The sequence below is a fragment of the Terrapene carolina genome, unplaced genomic scaffold (assembly GCF_002925995.2).
Source record: "Terrapene carolina triunguis isolate 2854851 unplaced genomic scaffold, T_m_triunguis-2.0 Scaffold191, whole genome shotgun sequence".
Taxonomy (NCBI): Eukaryota; Metazoa; Chordata; order Testudines; family Emydidae; genus Terrapene; species Terrapene triunguis.
The window spans coordinates 2,322,786-2,347,701 of record NW_020664542.1 but is presented as its reverse complement, the minus strand read 5'-3'; the positions used below and the strand labels follow the sequence as shown (position 1 = coordinate 2,347,701).

General features: G+C 53.4%; 1 protein-coding gene across 2 annotated transcripts; it reads right to left on the bottom strand.

Annotated features, from left to right (window-relative positions):
- Positions 1–4,886: 4,886 nt before the first annotated feature.
- Positions 4,887–23,661, bottom strand: TMEM9 (transmembrane protein 9). Of its 2 annotated transcripts, none has more exons than XM_024224357.1 (6): positions 23,615–23,661; positions 19,134–19,235; positions 18,497–18,588; positions 13,498–13,606; positions 12,457–12,588; positions 4,887–6,367 (listed from the first exon to the last, which is right to left on the bottom strand). In XM_024224357.1, the coding sequence occupies exons 2-6, from the start codon at positions 19,224–19,226 to the stop codon at positions 6,218–6,220; spliced, it is 576 nt and encodes a 191-aa protein (XP_024080125.1). In that variant the 5' UTR covers positions 19,227–19,235; positions 23,615–23,661; the 3' UTR covers positions 4,887–6,217. The 2 variants fall into 2 exon arrangements, with proteins under 2 accessions (XP_024080125.1, XP_024080132.1); XM_024224364.1 differs by lacking the exon at positions 23,615–23,661 and adding an exon at positions 22,520–22,577.
- Between the last annotated feature and the right edge of the window lie 1,255 nt (positions 23,662–24,916).

Sequence of the window (24,916 nt, the reverse complement as noted above, 5' to 3'; positions counted from 1 at the left end):
CCCCCCCCCCCCCTCGCATGATCTGCCCCTGAGCCGGGCTGCTCTCCCACCTGCTCTGCAGAAACACTGAGAGCTGGCTGGGACTTTCTGTTGCCAGTTCCCAGCATCTGTTTACCCTTGGCTAGGTGCTAAAGTAACTTAACCACATCCGGCCCTGTGCAGCCATTCATTTATTTTCATGCCCAAACATCCCCATGAAGGACACTGGAGGGGGCGAATAGGGCAAGGGTCTTTTGACTCCCAGCTAGTGCACTTTGGCAGAAACTGGGGTTGCCCTGAAATCCTAGGACTGTTTAACACTCAGGTTCACAGGTTCTTAGGAAACACTGTGGATAATCCATGCTCCTCCAAGGGAGCACCACCACACTGCAGCAACACAGTCCTTCTGGCTAGATCCTTCAGGCTCCCAGCACGGGGTTGATGAAGAGGAGGCTGCAGGTACTGAGTATGAAGAAGAGGTCACCTGGGATTCCCCATTGCTGCTGCAGTCCAGTGGGGAGGTGAAGTTCAGAGTTGCATGACCTGCGAGGCTGCTGTCAGCTTTGGGAGCTGCTCCCTCGGAGGTTCTGCTGAGAAGGTCCTGGAGGTATTTGATGTACCTGATGGCAGCTCATAAGGTTTCGACTTTGCTAAGGTGTTTCTCTGCTATGAGAGGTGGCCTTGGAGCCAGGTGTAGCTTTCATTAACACATTTCTCCCTCCGCCTCTCCCTTTCATTCCTCTCCTGCCTGAAGGCAGCTTCAAAGGGGTAGTCGCAGACCCCAAAATGCCTGTGGAAAGGGACCCAAGAGAACCTACCACCATAAGTGTCATAATAGACTGAGTCAGTGTTGATGGGGCGGAACCAGACAGGGATGTTGGCCAAAGTGTCTGCAGGAGGAATGGCCATGAGAAGGAGAAATTGCTAGTTGCAGGCAGCTGTGCCATTGTCCTCCTGTTGACCAGTGCTCTGCAGTAGCTACTGTTCATGGTGCGCTAAACAAATCTCGCTTCTCAACTTGGCTGAGTGATCCCAAGCAGTAACGGAGCTCCAGCAGCAATCCCAGCTCCCCGAGGTGTGGACAGCTAGAGCAAGGGTGGACAAACTATGGCCTGGGGGCTGCATCTGGCCCTCCAGACATTTTAATCCGGCCCTCAAGCTCCCACCGGGGAGCAGGGTCTGGGGCTTGCCCTGCTCCACGCGACTCCCAGAAGCAACAGCATGTCCCCCCTCTGGCTCCTATGCGTAGGGGCAGCCAGGGGGCTCTGCACGCTGCCCACGCAGCTCCCATTGGCCGGGAGCTGCAGCCAATGGGAGTTGCAGAGGCGACCCCTGCGGACAGGGCAGTGCGTAGAGCTGCCTGGCCATGCCTCCACTGCTTGAGGTAAGCGCTGCCCGGAGCCTGACCTCCTCCCATGCCCCAACCTCCTGCCCCAGCTCTGATCCCCCTCTGAACCCTTTGATCCCAGCCCAGAGTACCCAAACTCCTCATTTCTGGCCCCACCCCAGAGACTGCACCCCCAGCTGGAGCCCTCACCCCCTCCCGTACCCCAACTACCAATTTTGTGAGCATTCATGGCCCGCCATACAATTTCCATACCCAGATGTGGCCCTCGGGCCAAAAAGTTTGCCCACCCCTGAGCTAGACGGAATTCCCGTTGATTGCTTCCAAGCCTCTTTTATTGCCCTTAAGTTAAAGAGGACTGGAAACAGAACCCAGCTCTCCAGGCTCTGCCCTCCCCTCTGGCGTGCACGGACTCTTGTTATCCTGAGCTACTTAGTCATTGTAGCCACAGCAAAAGGTGCGACTGGCTGGCAAGCGTTTGGCAGCCATAAGATGCTGAGCTCAACATTTTCTTATCATGGGGTCAAGTCCTCATCTCTGTCCAGCAACAGCCGCTCCAAGGAACTCTTCCTCGTACCGCTGGCAGAGCCGTGTACCGATGTGCAGAGGTTAACCCCCAAGCGGGGGACAGCCTCAGTCATCCCAGCCTTGTGGGAATCTAGTTGGCGTCTTATCCCACCCTCATCCTGGTGGTGTTGGAGCACTGTGCAGCCATGTGTTAAGCGACGTGACTCACGTGTATTTTGTTCTCTCTGCATCTCCCTGGGGGGAGGATTGGGTGTGCAGTGTAGTGGTTTGTTTTGGTAGGGTTGGTTGGTGGTTGGAGTTATTGAACAACTACACTACTCTGTGCTGATGTTTGAAGTGGCCAGTTGGAGATGTTTGCCTGGCACTGGAAGTGGGAGCTGGGGAGGCCTGTGATGGTCCTTAGCTCCTGGACAAGGGGGTTCCACAGTCTCTGAGGGGCCCTAAGGAAGCTCTGTCTCCTCCACAGATGAGCTTGTGGTGGAGGAGAAGACCTGTTGACCTTCGTGCTCACCCTGGGGCTTTAGTCTCTTTTAGGGAGCTTGGGCACAGGCTGTTGAGTGCCTTGAAGGGAAGGACTGAGCCCCTGACATTTCCTTGTTCTATGGGAAGCCAGGGTAGAGTGTGCTGGTGAGGTGAGGGCTGTGATGGTCCAGTGACTAGATCCCTGTAGTGGGAATTGGGAGACCCTAGCTGTGCCACTGACCTAGTGCATGTCCTGGGGTAGGCTGGCGTTAACTCGCCCATTATACCCCTGCAGGACAGTTAACACAGGGTTCTGGTTAGCTGGAGCGTATACGGTTACTCAGCGTTCTCCTGAGTATTAGCTTGCAGAGTGTCTCTCTCCCCTGGTTAAACCAAGTCCTCATCCTCCCTGCCAATCTGCCCCATGTTCCAAGCCCAACCCATCTCCCATAGTGCTTTTTATTCCACACAGCTGCTGAGGCTGCCTGAAGCCAGGGAGGGGGGAAACCTTCTGAATGTTCAGATCTGCAAGGTCTCCACGGGACTGGGTTCTTCTGGCCAAAAGCAGATTTCTCCTGAGACCAGAACTGAAGTGCGAGTACAGCTGTGATTACAGGTAAAGCCAGGAAGCACAATTACCACAGGCCCCTGTTTATTTTCACAGCTGCACCTGCTTGGTTATAACCTTCGGGCTCTCCAGCTGCTTGTCTCTGGGCTAAGGGACACCCTGTGGCTCCGGATCCTGCCGCACCCCAGGGCTGAGCCAGGCTGTGCCGCTGTATAAAACCTTAATTTCAGAGGCACCATTCACCTTGGATTGTCACCCACATTGTGGCCATACGTGGTGAGGGCAGGAAGTGTCTGGCTGTTGGGATGCTCACAAAGCATGTTAGGGGAGCAGGGGTATTCACTGAAAGCATTGCTCCCCATCCATAAGAGATGCCAGGAGACTTTAGGGCCTCCACATGGCTACATGTTTTGCCACCCAGCAGTCTGCAGTGAATTAAACACCTAGCCTGGACAGGCAGTGGGCTGTGAACCCTGGAGTTTCAGCACTAGAGCACGTTTCTACATGTGAGCCATAAGGGTAACTCCACTAGCTGAGAGCAGCAAAAGGCTCTATCTGGCCACTAGCTGGATCCACAACATTAGCTGGAACCATACCACTAAACCCAGGGGAGTTCTGATCCAGGATACTTGTTCACAACTATCCATAAATTTTAAATAGATTTATTTTGCTGCAACGACAGACTAGCCTCAGGGAGCAGGCACAGGGCATCAGTGGTGAATTTCATGCTGAGGACGCAGATGCAAATACAGAAAAGAAATTTACCTTGTAAAAGACAGGTGCACCTGGGCCTTAGAGTAGGATGATATGAAAGCCTGTCGAATGGATGGGGCCATATTTATCCCTGGTGTAACACCAAGCCATGGCTGCCCGTCGCCCCTGGTCCCCAGAAAAGCACTTATGAGACCTTTGCTGTGGTTTTTTGTGTGGGAGATCCAGGGATGCAGGCTCAAAATAAACCAGGAGGGCTCTTTATATTTTGGCTGACAGCATATATTTCGTTAGCCCTCTGCAGGATCCAGTCCTAAGTACCCCGTGAAGTATTCTTCCCACTCTCCGCTACCACTGAAGTCAAAGCAGTTTCTCAGAACCTTTTGGGATTAGGCCTTTAGCTAACAGCCTAGATGCTGAGGTCAGAAGGCGCTATTCTGATTATTGAGTCTGACCTCCTGCATAGCACAGGTCAGAGAATCCCATTATCTGACTGGGTAAGCCCTGCACATCTGCTGAGCCTGGGCAGAGGTTTAACATAAGGCTGGGAGAGCACAGGGAAATTTTGGGTTATATTTATATTCCCTTCCCCCAGCTGCCAATAGTACCCATTGCCCCCCTTTCTCCTCTTCCCTGGCCGCAATTAATTTTGCTCTGAAAACCAGGGATCTGCAGCCTAGCATGTAATATTTTAATTCTTACACAGCAAAGGTATTCAGTTAAAAAAAGCCACTCAAGTGACACACTCCCTTCTTTCTTTTTAAAGAAGCGATGCTACATGATAACAAAACTCAAGCACTTAGCAGACTTTCTTGATGGGAAAACAAATTGGAGTAACAGAAGAATAAATACACCAATTAATTACTTTGCTTTCTCACACACAGCAGGAATACTTACCATAGTCAAAGATCTCAGACAGTTTCTTCTATGCATTACGGAAACTAAAGTGCATCTTTAGTAAATGTTCAGGGCTCTGTGATCCAGAGAGCAGGAGGGGCTTAGGTTCCAGACCTGCTAAACATAGTGAAACCTTTGTTCTAAAGTCTCATTGACACTAAATTTGTTAGTCTCTAAGGTGCCACAAGTACTCCTGTTCTTTTTGCGGATACAGACTAACACGGCTGCTACTCTGAAAATTGACACTAATGGCCCTGTGCCTCGCTCTGCCAGTGTAAACAAGCCTGTAACTTACTCCCACTGTGCAGGGCTAAAGTGGAGTAAAATGGCCTCAGTGTAAATGAGAATCAGGCCTTCTCTTCTCTCCCCCCCCCCCCCCCCCAAGGGCTCCTTGGGTTGTTAGTACCCAACGCTTGTCAATTTCACAATGCTCAGTTAGACAGAAGGCTCAGGTGCCAGACTCTGATCTCAGTGACGCTGGTGTAGATCTGGAGAGACCCCATTGACGTCAGTGGAGTTACTGCGGATTTACACCAGAGTAAATGAGAGCAGCAGCTGAATTCAAAGGCCTGGATTCTCCTCTCATTCACACCAGTGCAAATCCTGACAGGAGAACCAGGCCTCTTGTGTCCAGAGCAGCGTCCTTACAGAAAAGGCTCTGGGGCCAGATCTTCCGCTGCTGTCAATGAAGGTAGCTCTACTGACCTTAGTGGAACTATGCCAATTTACCCCAGGTGAGAGACTGGCTCCCTGTGGTACATGGTAGAATATTTGGTGCCCTGCCATGGAGTAGAACTGGGAGACAGTGTAAATAATATCCATAAATAATAAATAATCCTGCCTCCTGTTGAAAATGAGCTCTACGGGAGGACAAGCTGCATCCTAGCTCCCACATGTACAGAACTGGCTTATTTCATCCAGCACAGACACAAGCTTTCCTCCCTTGTTGGTTTCTCTGGGTTCACAGCCCCTCAGCTAAGACCAGTGGGCTGTGTCTTGACAGCACAGTGGCAGAACAGGTTTGGCAGAAGCCATGTGCTGAGGTATCTCTCCCTTGTAAGCCAGGAATGCGCTGAAACCAGCTTTGTTTCATTAAATAGTTTTCTTTGACTGCTCCAGCCTGCAGATTGTTACACGATAGCTCAAAGGAAGAGGCAAGGGACAAGGATTCCCCAGAGATTACAATGCCCTCGCTCAAGGCTATTTCATGCCACATGACATGCTTCCGGAGAGGGGCACGCAAAGCGCCAAATGCAGGCAAAGGAGTTTGAAAACTGGGTCTCACCTTTGCCACAACTTTTAACACCGAGGTGCAGCCGGCAGAAACGACAGGTCCCAGCGTGGAGCACTCTGTCATGACCGCTGGACTCTAGCTGGAGCAGTACATGCTGGGAGCTGTAGTCTCTGCCAGTCTCCTTATTAAGGATGACAGTGGCTGCACTGGGGTTCCTTTGGGGCCATTTGAGGGCAGTTGTCAATGGGGCCCTCAGCTGGGCAAAGCTCAGGGTGCCTCTGGCTTAGGCTGCAAAGGGGGTAGAGGGCATAGTCATGGGCAGGCACTTTGGCCTTGTTTGCTCTATGAAAGCCAATACAGTGGGGAGGATGGGTTGGGGGGCTCAAACTAAACACTGGGGGGGGGGTCCTATTGGGTGAGACAGACATGGCCTATCCCCACTACGCTGCAGCTGCCTGTCCCCAGCGGGCTGTCACTTCATGCCTGGCTTGCTCTAGCTCAGCATCTTGTGTCGGTCAAAAACCGTCTTCCTCTGCTCCTGCACCTGGCGCTTCCATCGCTGCTGGGCTCCTTCCACCCTCTCCAGCACCGTGTTGGCTCTGGCGCCGGTGGGAGCGGGAGCTGCTGCCAGTGAGCGGGCCTCCTGCAATGCAAAGAGAAGGAACCAGGAGGTCAAGGGGGTGAGTGGGGTGGAGGAGTGATATCTCTAATACAGAAACAGGCTGCTCAGCGTTCAGAGACACTTTTACATGAAGAGCTATTTTGGGACTGAGTTTTCCTTGCAGAGAGAGGGCCTGATTTTCAGAGGTGCCCAACTCCCACCGACTCATACTGGAGGATTGGGTCCTCAGTGTAACTGGGCTTAAAGCTAGGATCACCCGTGCTAAAAGCACAGGCCTCCAGCACTGGAGCTAAAGGAGCAGCTCCCCTAGGAGGTACCTGTAGTAGGCTCTTATCCCTTTCTTTAGGCCAGCAACTAGAAGGGCCAGTGCTCCACACTGCTAATGTGAATTCCCTCCCCTCAGACTCCTCGCTTTCCACTCCCTCGCACCCATTCCCCTTCCTCTCCCAGGAATCTCCCCCTGCCCTCCTTGTCTCGGGGCTGCTGCATTTCAGTCCTTCCCAGCCACATAAACTTGCACAAAATCTCTCCATCAAAAGGAAGCATTACTTCCTGTAACCGCAGCCGGAGATGCTGGGGCTATCTCTGTGCTGAAGCTCAGCATGGCTCCCCAGTTCCTGGAGGGATTTCCTGAACGGCTCCGGGCCCCTCTCCTCTGCTGCCACATACCTCATAAGGGATTAACATGCCTCATTTGCCTCGCTGAGAGCCGCCCACTAACTGCACCTTCCTTTGCAGCGCCCTGAGGGCACGGCTTCTAAGGCTGCACAGCTGCCAGGCTTAGCAGGGAGCAGAGCAGTGGTGTGGAAGAAAGGTGTGTGTGTGTGTGTGTGTGTGTGTGTGTGTGTGTGTGTGTGTGTGGGGCGGGGAACAAGTCGGTGATTAACTCCTTGGCTTCAGTCTGCTGTCAGATCCATCTGATGGTCCATTGCTCTCACGGCAGCGCAGGAACTGCAGGACCAGCACTGAAGGGGTTGAAGTCCATGGCTGTTCATCCCAGCTTTGGTCCCAATGAAGTCAGTGATCCAACTCTCATTTGCTCTAACGAGACCAAACGTTGATCTATGCTCAGTGCTTCGCTCATGACTCTGGAAGATGTCGTGTTAGCAGGAAGGAGGAGTGGACCCCCAACAAGGGCTATCCCACCAGCAGATCCAGATGCCCTCTGAGAGTGTGTGCGGCACACTTGCTAGCCAGACCCCTCATGCTCTGCAGCAGTTGCTCTCCAAGCTGCTCCCTTCCCCAGCCAACAGGAGCTGGGCTAAGCTCCTCTCAGGTGTAAGCTGCTCTGGGCATGCTGGAAAATGGTACAAATGACCATGGGCCTTCTGAGCCACAGCGCTGAGTCTGCTGCCATTGTGGGCTCAGTGCAGGTGCAGCATGTTACAGAGGAGACACACACACTGTGCTCTCTCTCTCTCAGATCTGGTGTTTGTCGTTCCTCAGTTAGAAGGAAGCATGTGTCTGTTTTTTGTGGGTGAAAGGCAGCTTCAGAGTTTAGGTGCAAAAAACCTGGTGCTGGGAGAACACAGGGACAAAGCAGAGATGGAACGGGGCTAGGGGGGGGGAGTGAAGTCCTCTGGGTTGGGAACTTGGGACAGGGGAGTTGTTTCTGGCTGTCTGCAGAGTCAGGCAGATATCACTGCACTGGTTACACTTGGGGCCCATGTGGAAGGTTCAGCCATGAATCCTAGACACTTACTGGTTTTAAAATGAAGGATTCTGGAGCAGCTGAATAGGTCATGCCGGCCAGGGCCCATCCGCCAACTTCTCCTGGCGCCGGTGGGTGCTCAACCCGCGCCCCCCCCCCCGGCCCTGACTCAACCCCTGCCCTGCCCCCATTCCAACTCCTTCCCCAAAGTCCTCGCCCCAACTGGACTCCATCCCCACCCCAGCCCCACCTCTTCCCCGCCTCCTCCCCTGAGCGTGCCGCGTTCCCACTCCTCCCCCCTCCCTCCCACAGCTTGTTACGCCGCAAAACAGCTGCGGCAGCAAGTGCTGGGAGGAGAAGTGGGGACACAGCATGCTCAGAGGATGAGGCAGGGCTGGGGCTGGGATTTGGGGAAGGAGTCCAGTTGGGGCGGGGACTTTGCCCCAAATTGCCTGGTGCCCTACGCAGCTGCGTGCTGCTCCAGCGGCCAGCCCCATCCCGTGGCCCGCTGAGCCAGCCAGGAAAGTTGCCCCTGCTCTGCCCCCACTCCACCTGTTCCCCAGAGCCCCTGCCCCGCCCCTGCTCCACCCCTTCCCCAAAGCCCTGCCCCTGCTCCACCCAGCTCCACACCTTCCCCAAAGCCCTGCCCCTGCTCCGCCCCAGCCCTGCCTCTTCCCAGCCCTGCTCTGCCCCCACTCCATCCCTTCCCCAAAGCTACACAGAAGCCTCCATGCACGGCAGGAAGGGATTAATTAACTCCTGGCAGCCCAGTTAGCTCAAATTGGAGTCACCTGGAGCAGGAGGCTTCCAGGGAGGAGCTTAATAAAAAGAAGAGCCCTGACCAGTTGTAGGGAAGCAGGCAGAGAGAGCAGTTGGTGTGGGAAGGTTGCTAGCTGAGGGTCAGGACTGGGACAGGCTGGTGCCTCGCAGATCCCCTGGAGGAAAGGGAAGAGTATGTGTTGTTTCATACTTGTTTTGGACTTTGAGAGCCCCGGGAGAAGTAGGACCATATAGGAGCCAGGGGGAGGACTAACCCTCTGCAACCCAGAAGGCTTTGGAGGTAGAGCAGCGGAAGACAAGCTGGGGAACTGAGGTGGAGTGGCTGTTGCACTGGAGTGCTGCTAGGGGGGTGCTCTGGAAAGGCAGTGGGGCTAGAACAATACACTAGTGTGTAAATGAGAATGGGGCCCAGTGGTTGTATCGCAGCACTGAGCAGACAAATAGATTTCTGGGCTCTGCTAGCCTCACGTTGCATAGACCAAATCTTCCCCCATTAGTGTTTGTCAATCACCGTGTGGGTGCCCCATGATCAGTCCCAGGGAGGGTGGAGTGTTTCTGAACATGTCCAGGCTGGTCACACACCCTCTCAGCAAACACACTGGCTTCCTCTCTTCAAAGCGTGTCCGGGCACCTGGATTACAGCTAATCCGCTGGGAGGGGATGCGCCCAGCAGCTAGCAGGGGGCCCTGCTAGGCAGTTGAAAGGAAGGCAGGTGTCTTTCATTTTACTCCTGAGCGGTGCTCTCTTAGCGCACAGGGGCAGGCGCAGTGAGGAAGGTCCCCTCAACACAAACGGCTGCAGGGACACCAGGCCGCCGTGGGCAAGCGCCCTTGAGCACTTGGGGCATATCCCGTCCTGCGGAACCGTCCCTTGCCCCTGGCTGGGACAGGGAAGGGGGCTCTCCCCAAAGTTCACATTGGGTTCCCCTGCCCCACTGAAGAGCAGGCTGTGCTCTAAGGGTACAACTGCACCAGGGGGAGCTGAGCTCGTGTCCTGCCTTCAGCGACGTGGCCTGGGGTCGAAACTCTTCCCCCACCTGACTCCTTAAGGCCCCATATCCTGGTAATCCTCTGCCTGACCTAGGGTGGGCTCCTCCAGGGCCTGTTAACACTGAGGCGAGGGGCCCAGACGTGCTGCACGCAATCCATCCCTAGGGCCGTCCCCGCTGCAGGGCTGGGACAGTGACTGGTGAATGCCCAGTGCCGCCGGTGGCACGCAGCGTCTCACACTAGAGCTCAGCATGGCTGGGCGGAGCCAGCGTCAGATGGCCTGGGGGCAGAGACTCGCCTCCGGCTGAGGGCAGCTGGGAGCTTTCAGCACCCGGGATACAGCGAGTTCTGCCCCCTCTCAAGGCCTCGGCACCATCCCTTCAATGGCTGTTCTCTCTCACCTGTCCGCATCCCCTCCCTATCCTCCTTGTGCCCCTGCTGGTAGTAACCAGGCTGTTGGCTGAGGAGGGTGACTGTCTAGGGAACACAGAAGGGGTTGTCTGGAAGGGTCTGAGATGGCTCCACCTGCCAAGGGGGCTGCCTCACCCCATTTCTCTGCCTTGTCTCTCTCCTGGGAGGCAGGGCCTGACCTTAGAACCTGGGCATGCACCATGGCAGTGAAATGGCAGCCGCTAGGCTCCTGGGCCAGCCCTTGTTTGGGTAGTCTGCTCAGGACTGAGCTGGCCTGGAGACTGCAGCCAGGGTGGCTCCTAGAGGCCATGATAACCTCAGCCCAGAAGCTCCATTGATTGGGAAGGGATCATCTAGCGATCAACACAACCCCAGTTTGTCCAGCACCATGGTCCCGGCTCATGGAGCAGCTCCAAACAACCGACACCTAAAGGAAATGCTGGGCCCCAGAACTGCACGTTTCACCTTCCATAATTCACCCCCTGCATCTCTCAATTATAGCGTGAGCCAGGGCTACAATTAGCTCATTACAGCTAATCACTGTGTGCATCAGCTCCACTCCCCCTGCCACCTGGACTACCATTACCATCCACTAATAACCAGCTTCATCTACGTTTCCTCTGGGGGCTGGGACGTGGTGGCCTCCCTGCTCAAGCGATGGGAGCTGTGGGGGACAGACAAGGCAGGATATACAGGGCCTAATCCTGGTGCCCTGGCTCTGAAATCCACACGGAAGTCAATGGAAGCGTTGCCTGAGTCCAGGGCTGGGCTCAGGAGAGGACCAGTGGCTTTTGGACAGAGGTGTGGCAGCAAGACCACGTGTGATGTGATAGCTGTTTGCCAATCTCACACGTGCTGATCCTTCTCTAAAATCCACCAGAGCTAAAGGAGATCTCCCTGAGCTACTAGCAGTAGCAGGTCCTTTATCCTCACATCACTCCCTGGCTCATATGCAAAGCCAGGACGTTACCGCGGGAAACATCCCAAGCCGATTTGAAAACCAAGCCCGTGTTTATGGCGAGCAAGACAGGGCAGCGGTCAGAGCTGCTGAGGGCTGGGTGTTCTCTGGCTTAGAAAGTCACCTCCAAAAGGAAGAACAATTGTAATAATGGGGCACATGCATCCCCTCACCCCGGAGCCCAGGGCACTGTATGGATGCAGGGATCTAGCAGGAGAAGGATTAAACAATACAGGGCCTGGCCGTGGGGACAGCATAAAAAACCACCAACCCCCTCCCCGGCATGAGACAGGTTGAGGCCTGAGTGAAAGCAGGCAGAGTGGGACTGGATGTTAAGGGGGAATCAATGGCCCAATCGAGGCCCATCAGCACAAAGGCCCAATCAACTGCTGATCCCTAAGATGCAACCAAGTGGGATCTGTCAAAGGCGGGTGTGGCCTGAGTGCAGCTCCTGGTCCAGGTGGGGCCCCTGGAGTAGGGGGTCTGGGGTGCAGCCCTTGGCACCCCCGCAGAGTCAAAAGGCACCAGCTCTAGCTTTGTCAGCTCCTCTATGCAGCTCTCCTGCCTCCCAGGACTGTCTGGGCCTTCACCAAATCACCCTCCTCCTGCACCCCTCTAGAAGGGTATTGCCAGGTGGGGGCCGCCAGGGCTGCACACAGATGGGAGCAGTTTGCATTTTGTTTGGATCCGATCCACAATTCAGCAAATGAAAATCAGTCCAATTCGCAAATGGGCAGGACCACAAAACTCCCCTGCTAACCGCCCCGGGCAGGCCCACTCTGGGCCCTAGGAAACCTGCAGCTGCAGGCTTCACATTTCAGAGCATCACGTGGACCAAGATCCGGGATTTAAAAAATAAAACAGAACGAAAAATTCTACATTTCTAGTTGGCATGTAAAAAGTGCCAGCCCCAGCAGGGCCGGCTCCAGCATTTCTGCCCCGCCCCAAGCAAAAAAAAAAAAAAAGCCGCGGACGCGACCGGGGGCGGCAATTGGGGAAAAAAAAAAGCCACGATTGGCGGCGGCAGTTCGGCAGCAGGTCCTTCGCTCCTAGAGGGAGCGAGGGACCTACCGCCCCCGAATTGCCGCAGGTGCCGCCCCTCTCCCTTGGCCGCCCCAAGCACCTGCTTGTTAAGCTAGTGCCTGGAGCCGGCCCTGAGCCCCAGCAAGATCCAGGTGGGATGGGAGATGAGAAACATCAGCTATAATGACCCCTGGTGTCTGCCTGCCCTCGTTCCCAGGAGCTAACCCTGCTCTCTCTCCTCCTCTAGGTTCTCCTACATGCCCACCACCCTCCATATCACCCGCTGCAGCCCCCTGACCTCGTTCTCCTCTTCATTGTGCAGGGGCTGGGTGTAGGCGTCTGGCTTCCGGATCAAGGGGTCGACCAGCATGAGGAAGGCCATGTACAGCAGCAGCGCCCCCACCACCGAGAGGTAGATGATGATGATGATCTGTGGGCACATCAAACGGGGCTCTGGGACGTCGGTGGCGATTGCAGGGCTGGGGGCCAGACAGCCTCCTCCCCAAGCCAACCCACCAACTGATGGGCTCAGGAGGAAACATCCCCGCCCCCCTCACCCCCCCGCCAATGGGCAGCTCAGTCCATAACTATCCACGGGATGGAGGACGGGGCACTGTCGGAGCCAAGATACCAGGCTAGAGGGGCCCCTGCTGTGCTGCAGTCTGGCAACGCCTCAGTGAGGTGGACTGGGGCTCCCATCCCAGCCTCCCTCCCAGACATAGGCGCTGACTCCATGGGTGCTCTGGGGCTGGAGCACCCACGGGGAAAAATTAGTGGGTGCTCTGCACCTGCTGGCAGGCCTGAGAGCAGACACCTGGGGGTGGCCCGGAGCGGGCTGGTGATAAAAGTGGAGGGGAGTGAGACTGGGCTGATTTCTTCGGGGAGGAAAGAGGAACCAGGAGGGCAGGGGGCTTTGCATGGAGGGCTCGGCAGGGAGGAGGAGATTGACGCGGTGTTTGGGGAAGGGGGCCATGGGAGGAGCCTGGCCAGGCTCCCAAGCCAGGGCCACCTCACAGCTACTCACAATAATAACAGCAGCTGGGCGCCCTGCTCCATCTCCCAATGTCGACATCCTTCCCAAAGGGGAGGGGGTCAGTGTCGTCATCCCCAGACCAGACCCAACAAGGGAAAGGGGTGTGGGGAAGGGGGGTGGAAAGTCTTTACTATGCCCCTCCCCAAGCTGGAGGACAAGAAAGAATCCAAGCGAGGAATCCCTTCCTCCCCCATTGCATGGAGAACAGGCATCAGGCCCCTAGAGCAATCTCCTTTGTCCCACGTCCAGCCCCTGCGGTTCTGCCCGGGGGCGTGTGGGGCAGGAGCGCGAGCGGCCCGTCTTTACCTTGATGGTGGTGGTGCTGCGCTCCTCATACTTGCACTCACACAGCAGGCAGTAGGCTTCCACGTCGTTCCCCGGCACTGGCATCGGCTCCACCACGTGCAGGCAGTTGCTGCGTCACAAAGGAGCCGGAGTCAGCGGCGGGGTGGGGCAGGTGGCTGAGCTCCTGGCAGGTGCCTGTATTCTGGGGCCCAGAGCGCGGCCAGCCATCATGGAGAACCCTAGTGGTGATGCTAGGCAGTGCCAATAGCTTGGTGGAGAACCACCAGGCCTGTCTGCATCCAGCAGCCCCTTTGTACTCAGTCCAGCTGGGAGAGCTCAGCAGTTGCTCAGATCACTTTACACGGGAGGTGGCCGCGGGCTGGCTGAAGCTCTGGGTGCCCCAGATACTCGCCCCCGGAGCTGGGGCTGGAGGAGGACGGCCTCAGCGAGTGCCTTGGGGTCAGGTGGCTGTGCCTCTAAAGCCACCCCACGCTAATTAGCCCTCTGAGCAAAGAGGCTAAGGCCTGAATGGGCCCTGGAGGCTGATTTCCCCCAGAGAGGGGCAGGGCTGAGGCGTAGGGGTGGCTTGGGGGGAATCTTGCCCTGCTGCTGTCCCTGCTCTGGGGTTAAACAGATCCCGCAGGCTCCAGTCAGGCCAGCCACGCGACTGGCTCCACTTGCTCAGAGATCTGAGCCGGCTCCAGCTTCTAGGCACCCCCAGGAGCACACGGGTGCAAACCCTGGGTTAGGTCACAAGTGCAATGAGTTTTCTGGCCTCAGCCTAGTCAGTGAATGATGTATGGTCACATGACACAGCACCATGACATGACAGTCTTTTGGGGGAGAACAAGGCCTGGCACCGTTGCTGATGTGAGGACTGAGGGGCGTGGGCAGAGGCGAGCAATGTGTGTGGAGTCCAGGGCTGGACTAGCAGGGGGGTTGTGGGTCAGGATTGAAGGACACCGGCAGAGCAGTGTGGAGCTATGGCACAATGCAGACAGGTGCACTGTGCCTTGCTCTCCTCAGTAGCTCCCAGACCTCACCCCTTTCAAAGGCATTCAATTCCCGTGCACTGCAGGAAGAGAGAAGCGGCTTTGGCAGGGCATGCCAGGAACAAGCCCCAGCTCTGCCTGTCCAGGACATGCTGCTCCCTGTGCTCCCTCGGAGGCAAATGTTGAAGCCTAGCTGTGGCCCCAGATTTTCATGTTAGCAGCACACAGTGGAGGCCGACAGCCTGGCTCGTCACTGTCGCTGATTCCCACGAACCACTAAACACACACACGGGGAAAAACCCTTGACAGTGTAAATTCACTGCAACCTGGCGTTTGGGGAGGAGCACGTACTTCTTGTACATGGTGGGTTGCAGGGCTGCTCCTAGCAGGTCAGGCTCCGAGTCTGTGCCAGATATGGACTGGCTACAGAGCTTCCTTCTCAGAGAGCCCCACCAGCTGTGTTCAGTGCAAGGGCCTTTAATCCTCTGCCACACCAGCATGGCTGAGGTTAGGTTACATAAGGCATGTTACACACCGTGCTACCTAGTGGGTGGACAGTATCATACAGATGAGCATCCCGTTGCCGGGAGGAGAGTCATGGGGCAGACCCTCAGCGGGTGTAAATCAGTAGAGCTCTGGTGATCGCCACAGAGCTATGATGATTTACACCAGGTGAGGCTCTGGCCCAGAACCATTTGTTCTGGTCTCTTGTGCTTCTTCCTATTTTGTTCAGTGCACCCGGTGTGGCTGCAGCCCTCTCAGTATCAAGGTGCTTGTATTGGTATAGTTATGCCCCTACAAGAAAGGGAAGAAGCTACCCAGGTAAAAGGCACCTGTACAGCAGTATAGCTGGGTCTACGCTCGGGGCTGCTCTGATTTAATTGGTTCTGGAGAAAAACACCCTCTTCCCCCTTGTGGAAATAGTCAAATCAGTGAAAAAAAACTGTAGCTGTGGCCTATGCCAAGAGAGAACTGGTGCAGATAGACAGGATCCTGGTGAGAAACTAGCTTCACTGACCTGATGAGTAGAAATTATGAGGCTAAGTAGCTCTAACTTACTCAGTTAATGGCCCATCATTGTAATTTTCAGCCCCTCAGTCCTGTCGCTCTCCTGACATAAACTAACAGATCTCTGTGCCTAGGCTTGGCACCATTTAATTTTTATTTTTTTATAATCTTGACAGATAATAGTGATGTTGATTCTGAAGCACTTTTTTCAATTTTTAGTGATTTAAATGTTCACAGTTGCGGGAAATCCTGGAGGGGGCAGACAATAATTATTTAATGACAGTAGATGTTGAGATTCAAAAAGTTAAAGCTACCTAACTGGTGCCCTGCTCTAACTCCAGCTTTACAACACATTTTAAGGTGGGACTCTAATGAGCTCTCAAGGAGCATTTTTCTTACTTTGCCTGTCTGTACATTTCGATTACTATTGATGGAAATATTCTGTCCTTGGTTTGTGTGTGTTTGGCGAAACTGATGTTTACTTACATTTACTGATAAGAAACAACATTTACAGATAAGCAAAGTAAGAAAAATGGTCCTTGAGAACGGATTAAAGTCCCGCCTTCTGATTGTGTATGAAACGTGTTATAAAACTGGAAATCAAAGGCGATGGAATGACAAGGAAAAGGAAATGATTCAGCAAAATGCCTCCCTGTAAATGAGTCAGCAAAATGCCCCATATTTTAACAGAATAAAGTCTCACCCCATGCCCCCGAGGGTGTGAAATATACACTGCTATGTAAACCAGCCTAAATACAAGCATAAAGAGGTCATTAGATAAGGAACAGTCTGCTCACTGATGCTCAAGGGCCTTTGTTCAATCCAGGTTGCAGCTTCAAAGAGATCATGGCCCTGTGCAGACACCCACAAAGGACACCCCCGCAGCGCGGACACTTTCTTCTTAGCCCTGGGATTTGGCAAATGACGTTAGCACTCAGGAACGAGCCAATTACAGAGTTGCTGAGAGTGCAGGTATGGGATGGTTAGGTACTGAGCTGGTTTTTCCTCTTCCACCCCCAGCTCTGCCAGTGTACCAGGCCACAGCCCCCCTGCTATGCCAATCATGGGCCATTGCGAGATTGCAAATCCCACAGATGTGCATAATCCGAACAAATGGAATGCAGGGAAAATGACTAATTCTGAACATAAGGAAGGGAGCTGATCTGATTCTCTGCTCAGGGTAACTGAAGTCAGTGGAGTTACCCCTGTATTACAGAGCAGAGAGCCAGGCTTGCGGCAAAGTGTGAATTGCTCGTGAAAGCCATGAATTTATCCATCTGTCTACTTATGGGATCCTCACAACTGCAATATCTGTCACGCACAGGTGAATGTAACCCCACTGTCACCTGAAGGTAGGGAAATATTATCCCCATTGTACAGGTGGGGAACCAAGGCCCAGAGAGATAAGTGACTTGCTCAAGGTCACCAGGAGAGTCTGTGGCAGAACAGAGACTTGAACTCTGGTCTCCTGACCCGCCCGTGTAGGGTGTTCGGGTATCACCAGTGGTTAAAATGTTTGCAAGAGACATGCTTTGTTCAGCATCCAGTTCCCAGCCCTTAAAGGCACAGCCCCAACCACCACACAATCTAGTGCCTTAACCACAATGCCATGAAGAAGCTGAAATTGGTTCTTTGCTTCCCTACTTCACCTCCTGTTTGCAACAGAAAGGTGATGACTTCAAGTGGGAGGTGATTCTTCTCCTGTCTGTAGAGGGCACCCTGTGCACAGGACAATGCCCTGCAGCTGTGCAAGACAGAGATGCTGGGGAAACGGTCAGGCTGCCAACTTCAGTAACCAAAGAGCAAACCAGAGAAGGAAAGGCCCTGTGGCCTTTGGGTATGGCACAGATACACTTATTGCAGTGGTGCATTGTGGGTATTTTAAACCGATCAGGTGGATGCAATCAGGTGGATGTGAAAAAATTGGAAAGAGTCCAGCGGAGGGCAACAAAAATGATTAGGGGGCTGGAGCACATGACTTATGAGGAGAGGCTGAGGAAACTGGGATTGTTTAGTCTGCAGAAGAGAAGAATGAGGGGGGATTTTATAGCTGCTTTCAACTACCTGAAAGGGGGTTCCAAAGAGGATGGATCTAGACTGTTCTCAGTGGTACCAGATGACAGAACAAGGAGTAATGGTCTCAAGTTGCAGTGTGGGAGGTTTAGATTGGATATTAGGAAAAACTTTTTCACTAGGAGGGTGGTGAAGCACTGGAATGGGTTACCTAGGGAGGTGGTGGAATCTCCTTCCTTAGAGGATTTTAAGGTCAGGCTTGACAAAGCCCTGGCTGGGACGATTTAGTTGGGAATTGGTCCTGCTTTGAGCAGGGGGTTGGACTAGATGACCTCCTGAGGTCTCTTCCAACGCTGATATTCTATGATTCTATGATCACACATGTTTAGGTTCTTTCTTCTCTCATTCTTTATTATGCAAGGTGGTCTAGTGGTCAATTCAGGGGATTAGGACTCAGGACTCCTGGGTTCTGTTCCCAGCTCTGCCACTGACTCGCTATGTAACATTGCAAGTCACTCCTCAGCTTAATGCCTCAGTTTCCCCATCGGCAATATCTGGCTAATGATACTTTGTAAAGTGCTTTGAGAACTACACTAACAGCTCAGCTGTTCCAGGGGAGGGGGTTAAGACGGTACTAAAGCCTTTCCGCTGTCATCCTCAGAGCACAAGGGCTACAGGATACTAGACTCTCCAGAGGGTGCAGGGCCATGGAACCCCGTCTGCCAGACTCCTGTCTCTCTCTAGATGAGCAGAGTGCCCATCACCATGCGGTGCAGAGACTGGTGGTGTGTAAATAGCTAGCAAGGGCTCAGCTAAGCAGCTCCACCCAGCACGAGCTGTTACACATGGTCTCTGACCTATTTCCATTGCAGAAGGACGGAACTCAGTTTCAAGCCCAACACCCTTGAACCTCAGGGGTGTCAGATCCAGGTCCGGGCTTCCTGGGTCAAGCCCCTCGTTATTTTGACAGGGGAACCCTAAAAGCCTCCCATAAGAGGGTAACTCACCAGTCTTTCTGTGACACATTCTTGTTGTAAATGTGCCCACTGATGTTCCGGTATGGGGGGCAGATGCACTTGCAGCGGATGTCCTCCGAGCTCTGCATGGGGAGAGGAGTTGGCATTAGTGACTGGCACATGAGCAGCTGTTCAATGAGTTCCCCCACATGGCATGAGACGGGCGAGATGTTCCCCAATGAGGGATAACTTTCCTTCATGACTCTTCTTCCTGCGCTGCATGTTTCATAGCAATGACATCTTTCAGCCAGATGCCAGGAGCTCTCCAAACAGATTGTTATAGGGACTGAATCTCCCACTACCTTGGCTGTTCAGATCTTCACTGACAGTGGGGCTAGAACTCAAATCTTCCAGCTCCAAAAGCACAGGCTGAAGGAGAATCTCCACTAGCTGTTTGCGGTATAGGGCACATGACACAAAAGGTGAGCAGTTCCAGTTCCATCCTGAAGAAGGCAGTGCCATACACCCCCTCCCCACACACACACACACACGCCAATTTGTTACAATACCCACCACCTTTGCAAACTTCCGTGAAAAAGCACACTCCCTATCGTCCCTGTCTCAGGTGCATGTGGCATCTTAGGCTGGTGACTGCATCCGTAACTGTTCCCCACTCTCTGCCCCTCACCTTGCTGGCCTGCGCTGGAGGTGCTAGGACACACCACGCCACCGCTGCCAGCCACAAGATCTTCATATTTTCCCAGCTGCGCTGTGTCAACATCCCAGGAGCCTTTGAAACAAGGAAATAAAAGAGTGTGTTGGGGGAAGGATTCCCATCTGAAAGGGGCCAGCCAAGCCGCAGTATTTAGCTCCCTCATCTTCCCCAATCTCTCCACCCTCCTTCCAGACTGCAGGATGTCCCTAGATTAGTATTTAAATTACATTAACACCCAGCTCAGGGCCCTGTTGTGCTAAGGGCTGTACATACATATAGAGACAGGTGCTGTCATGAAGAGCTTTTACAATGTCAAATACACAAGACAGGCTAAGGATGGGTGGGGAAACGGAGGCAGGGCAGTGTGTCCAACTTTTGTGACTCTGTGGCAAGCCTTGCAATATTTGGTGCTTTTCTTACAGTCCCAGCTCCTGGAGTCCTGGGATGATGTGGGGCTCTCAGTTTGCCTTTATTATAAAGGGAAGTTCTTAGCTCTTGGGCTCGTGGAGAAAAACGCTGAAATGTGACCCCCTAAAGTCTCCAACTTCAGAAACAAAAAAAATCATTTAAAAAACATCATGATTTTAAGCCAACCTCATTTAGGAGAATGGTGGCAGGGGGACCTGACTTGTGATTTCTGAACACTTGTATCATTGGCTGGCTAGTTCCTTTAAATGAAGCAGGTCCAGAGCGCCTGTACCAGGACAGGTGCTCCCAGTTTGGCCAGTTAAGAAGGTGGGGGGGGCAGCACCTGGGCTATAAAGGAGCGGAGAGAGGCAGAAAGGGAGAAGGTCCCAGGGGTTGAAGAGCAGTAAGAGGAATTGACCAGAGTTGAAGGCAGAATAGTAGCAGATTTGTTACCTAGTGATGTCTCTGTGCTAGAGGAGGCTGAAACCCAGAGGGACAGTGCCATAGGGCTGCCCGGGGGCAAGCAGGGCAATTTGCCCCAGGCCCGGCAGCGGTCTGGGGCTTTGGTGGCATTTCGGCAGCGGAGGGGCCCTTCAGTCGCGGAGCCTGAAATGCTGCCGAAGACCCGGACCGCTGCCGGGTGAGTACAAGCGCTGCAGCTCTCCCGCTTTGCCCCAGGCCCCCTGAATCCTCTGGGCGGCCCTGCAGTGCCAGGGTCTCCTGTTGGAGGTGAGAGCTTAATAGAACAGGGGGAGTGAGGGTTGATCTCCTAAGGAGACTAAACTCCCAGCAGAGAGGCTGGGGCAGGTTCCTGCTGGGAAGAATGGGGCACGTTCCAGCTGGAAGGAGAACTGAAGATGAGTCCAGGTGTGGTGAAAGATGCTGGAGCGCGGTATGTGCTATGCTGAGGGAAGATGGTTTGGGGTTCCCGAGGGCTATATGCACAGGAGATGATAAATGGACTGTGTTTTGGGACTTTGGGTTATGGATAATTTGCACTGTTTAGATAATCTGTAGTTCAGTAATAAACTGGTCCCAAGAGGGATATTTATTGGGGTGAGAGGAGTCCTCTGGGGCTTGAGAAGGGGTGTGGGATGGTAACCCTGGTGTTAGGGTGCCCTGTTGCTAGGCGGTGCTCTGGGATGAGGGGGAATCATTCACTGTGTGACTGTTGGTACTGGAAGTGACTGCATCAGACCAGGTTGCCCTGCTGGCCACTGGCAGGGTGAGGAATGGAACCCAGGGTCTCTAGCCTCCCAGTCTAGTGCCCTACCCACTAGACTCCACTACCTCCCTATAACCACACATTTCTAGATGTTCAGGAACCCAGAACTAGCTCTGAGTCAAAGTCCTGCATCTGAACTACCACAGGCTTGGGGACCATTGGGACCTAGTTGCCAGTAAACTCTAGCAGAGTCCTAGCTCTGCTCTAGTTAAGGCTAAGAACTCCTTTCTGTCTAAAGACTTGCTCTTCTCGCCCCTCCGACATCACTGTGGAATTGCAAAGCGTCTCCCAACTCCCTGTGGCAAGGAAGGTTCTTGCTTCCAAAAATCTCACTCCATAGTTTCCTGACAGGAGTTGTCTGTGGGGTTTGTTTTAGGGCTGCAAAAACAATGCAACCCTGCAGAGTCTGCATTATCAACCCAGTGATGACCAGTCACCAGTGGCTTCACGAGTGGAGACTCTTTCCCACAGAAATGGGAACTGGACTAGGAAGACCAAGAAATCAGAATAAAATAAGCTAGTTCAATGGGGCCCCCTCCAGCTGCTACTGCAATAGAAGTGTTAAATATGGCCCCAATCCTGCCACTGGGCTCCTTGACAGCAGATCCAATTGCAGGAGGGAGACCTACTATCATACTGCATTGATCACATGGCTAATGAGAGCCAAAGCTGAACTTATTCTGCTTAAATCAAGGTCCGGTGATGATTCATACCCCGGAGCAGACACTTGGATTTGTCGCCATGATTCTGTCTGTATTTAATTTGCTGTCTTGTTTCTCATGACTCTCTATTCCATTTGCCCTCTTTGCACTAGTGATGTCTATAGCATAGCTTAGCAGAACAGTTTATAACACACACACCCTCTATGCTAGCCAAGCAGACAGCGTGAGTGATGTGGGCCTGATCTAACCCTATTACAGCCACTGGGAGTCTTTCCCTTGGTGGTGTTGGACTTTGGATCAGGGCCCCTGGGAGCCCAGTGACATGGTCAGAAGTGCATGTGAATTAGTGCCACAGCCCTGATCCATCACCCACCAACTTCCCTTCCTCCTCTAGGCTTTTTGCAATAGTCACTGCACAATGCAGCTAGTGTTTGAGACTCAGTTTAAGTAACACTGAAAGTCTTCTGCCCCTGTGAAAGTTAGTCATCCCCCTGTGGCATGAGAGGCAGCAACAGATCACCCCCCAGCTCCATGCTGAGATGGGCTTGATGCTAAGTTACCCACTCTGCTTGGTACATGGCTGAGCTTTCCTGGGAGATCTTACATCCAAGTAATGACCAGGCCTGACCTTCCTTAGTCTCTGGTTTCTCCTTTAAGACCCATTTGTTTTTCCTAGAACCTCAAACTCCCTGGCCATTTAGTAGTGGAGATAGATCCCACCAACCAGTGTGGATGGACCACGCAGTGCTCACTTATTGCTGGGGAGGATTTTTCTAGAAGGGACGATGTGAACCCAAAATGGCTAAGTTAGAAACATTAACACACACAGGAGGAGGCTGTGAAGCATAGCAGGAAGAGCCAATGGCTGTGACCCTGAGGCCCCAGGTGAGGCATTGGCCAAGCTCCTGACTCAGCCTGCCAGATGGGAACCTGGGGGCTGCACCTCTGTGCATGCCAGGCTGTGCTCTGGCTTACAGCAGAATGCAGGGCAGCTGGGAGCAGCCTTTGGCCCTGCCTGTCTGTGCGAGGGATATGCAGATGCCAGGGATGGAGGAACCACCCACCTTGGAGCAGGGTTTTGTGTCTTCTGTCCCTTTGATTAGCAGGTGCACAGCATCCTGATAAAATGCTGCAAGACCTGCCAAGGGAAGGGGTGAGCATCCATGTGGTCGCACCTACTCAGACAGGAAACCAGCCTCCCCCTCCCCCCTTCTCCCCTCTATAAAGTGAGGAGTTGCCCCAGCCTTATCAGACAGCAGAAGCAGGGAAGCCATTGCTTCCAAAGCCAGAAGGGGCCCTTGTGATGATCCAGTCTGACCTCTTGCATAGCATGGGCCAGAGCAGGGAGCCCACAGCTTGCAGTTGAATGGATAGCCCTCCCCAAGCAATGAGGTCTAACACAGACTGGCAACGGAGCATCCCCCTGCAGAGAGGCACAGAGTGCTGCAGTGCAAGACCAGAGCCTAGAAACCGAACCCTTTGTTCCTCGTTCAAATGTAGGTCACCCTCCCTCGCTTGTTGCTGTGGGGCTATTTTGCCCCTTCTCCCCCATTTAATCTTATCACAAAAGGGGCCTCTCTCACACTACGGAAATTGCGGCCTTCATCCTAAAAAGCACTAATCAGCTTTGGAAAAAATCTCCAAGCAAGGTGGCGTTGCATCTCTGAAGACTGTCTAGGCTGCGTATGCTGTCAGGAAGGCCCTGAGAATCCAGTCCACGTGACAGCTAACAAGAAACTCGCCTGAGCAATGACCACGCTGTACATAATGAGCCACAGATATCCCTTGCAGAACCTACTCTAGAGCCATTAGACAGGTATGAGACAGCTATCAATCCTTGTGCCTTTGACTCATGGTTCCGCTGCTAAGGAAGGACCTAACCTGCTGTACTTCTGGCTAGGATGTGCAGTGCCTAACAAAGGCAGCAACTCAAGCTAATTAGTTTGCAATTAATGTGCAGATTAAAATTCTACTTGAATCCATTATGTCTTTCTGTACGATCCCAACAGACAGTACGCAGATGGCTCTGCACAGCCCATGGTGCAGGCACGCAGTTACACTAACCAGTAGTCAGCATTAAGGATTGCAAACCCAAAATGCCAGCTGCTGTACACAGATCTAGTTTGCATTTAAAAAACAATTAGAATCATAAGACTCACCTTGCAGCCGAATTGATACCCACCCCGGCAGCAGCTCCTAGCAATGATGGAAGCCACGCTCCCTTACCACTGATTGGCTCACACCACTGATACTCTCTGGTCTGTGTCATAACAGACATCACCTGCTACCAGCCAGAAGTCCCGGCCTAGGACTGAGCTACGGGACTATGGATCATTTCTCAACCCTGATGTGGCAAGAAAAGGAATAGTTGCAAAATGTGAATCACTAGTGCAAAGCGCTGTGTGAATGTGATGTCAAAATGCCACATGGGGGAGGGAGGAACAGTCATCAGGGAATCGTTGCATGAAGTAAGGGGGAAAGGATGGTCTTGTTAAAGCACCAGCATGTGAGTCAGGATGAGGCTCCCCACCTGCCCAGGTTTTCCCAGCTCATCCCTTGTTTACATAGCTGTCTTGGGAACTCGGTCAGGATGCTCAATACACAGTCAGCTGGCCAGTTCTATGGATTCAGGATCCTTCCTGCTGCCCCAGCATTTTGTATCTCAGAGGTGGCAAGTCTAGTCGTGACTCATAGATTCTATATGCATCCGAAGAAGTGGGCTGTAGCCCACAAAAGCTTATGCTCTAATAAATTTGTTAGTCTCTAAGGTGCCACAAGTACTCCTGTTCTTTTCATAGATTCTAAGGCTACAAGGGACTGTGTGATCATCTTGCATGTAACAGAGGCCAGGGAACTTCCCTGGATTAATTCTTATTTGAGCTTCTGCTTCTACTCCCAGCTCTGCTAAGGGCTCTGCGTGTGACCTTGGGCAAGTCACTGCCCCCATCTGCACAAGGGGAGACTGATCCTGAGCTACTCCCAAGGGGCAGTGTGTGAAGTGATCTGTGCACCTGCTTTCAATGGGGGTGGAATCTGCTTCCTCCTGTGGCAATGGAGAGTTTTTCAGCCCAGCTCCTCAAAGGTATTTAGGTGTCTGAAATCAATGGGAGTTAGGTGCCTAAATACCTTCGAGGAGCTGGGCCTTCGTGCTTGAGCCAGGGCTGGCTGACAGGTGAAGAGACTGACACCTCCCACCCCTCGCACAGAACAGGGACTAGCAGAGCCCCCTCCCCTCCCCACCAGTGCACCTCAGCCTCGGCCCGGAAGGATGGGGGAGAGACGGCTGGTGGTTTCCAAGGAGTCGAAGGGAGTTAGCCCCCACCATCCTAGGGAAAGTCACAGGGAGCTAGGCTCGCTGTCTTAACTCTTGTGTCTTTGGAAGCCCCTCTCCACGGTGCTCCTGGCCTCTCCGCTGTAGCTAAACCAGGGCACTAAGTGAGGGGTTGTTTTATGTAGAAACA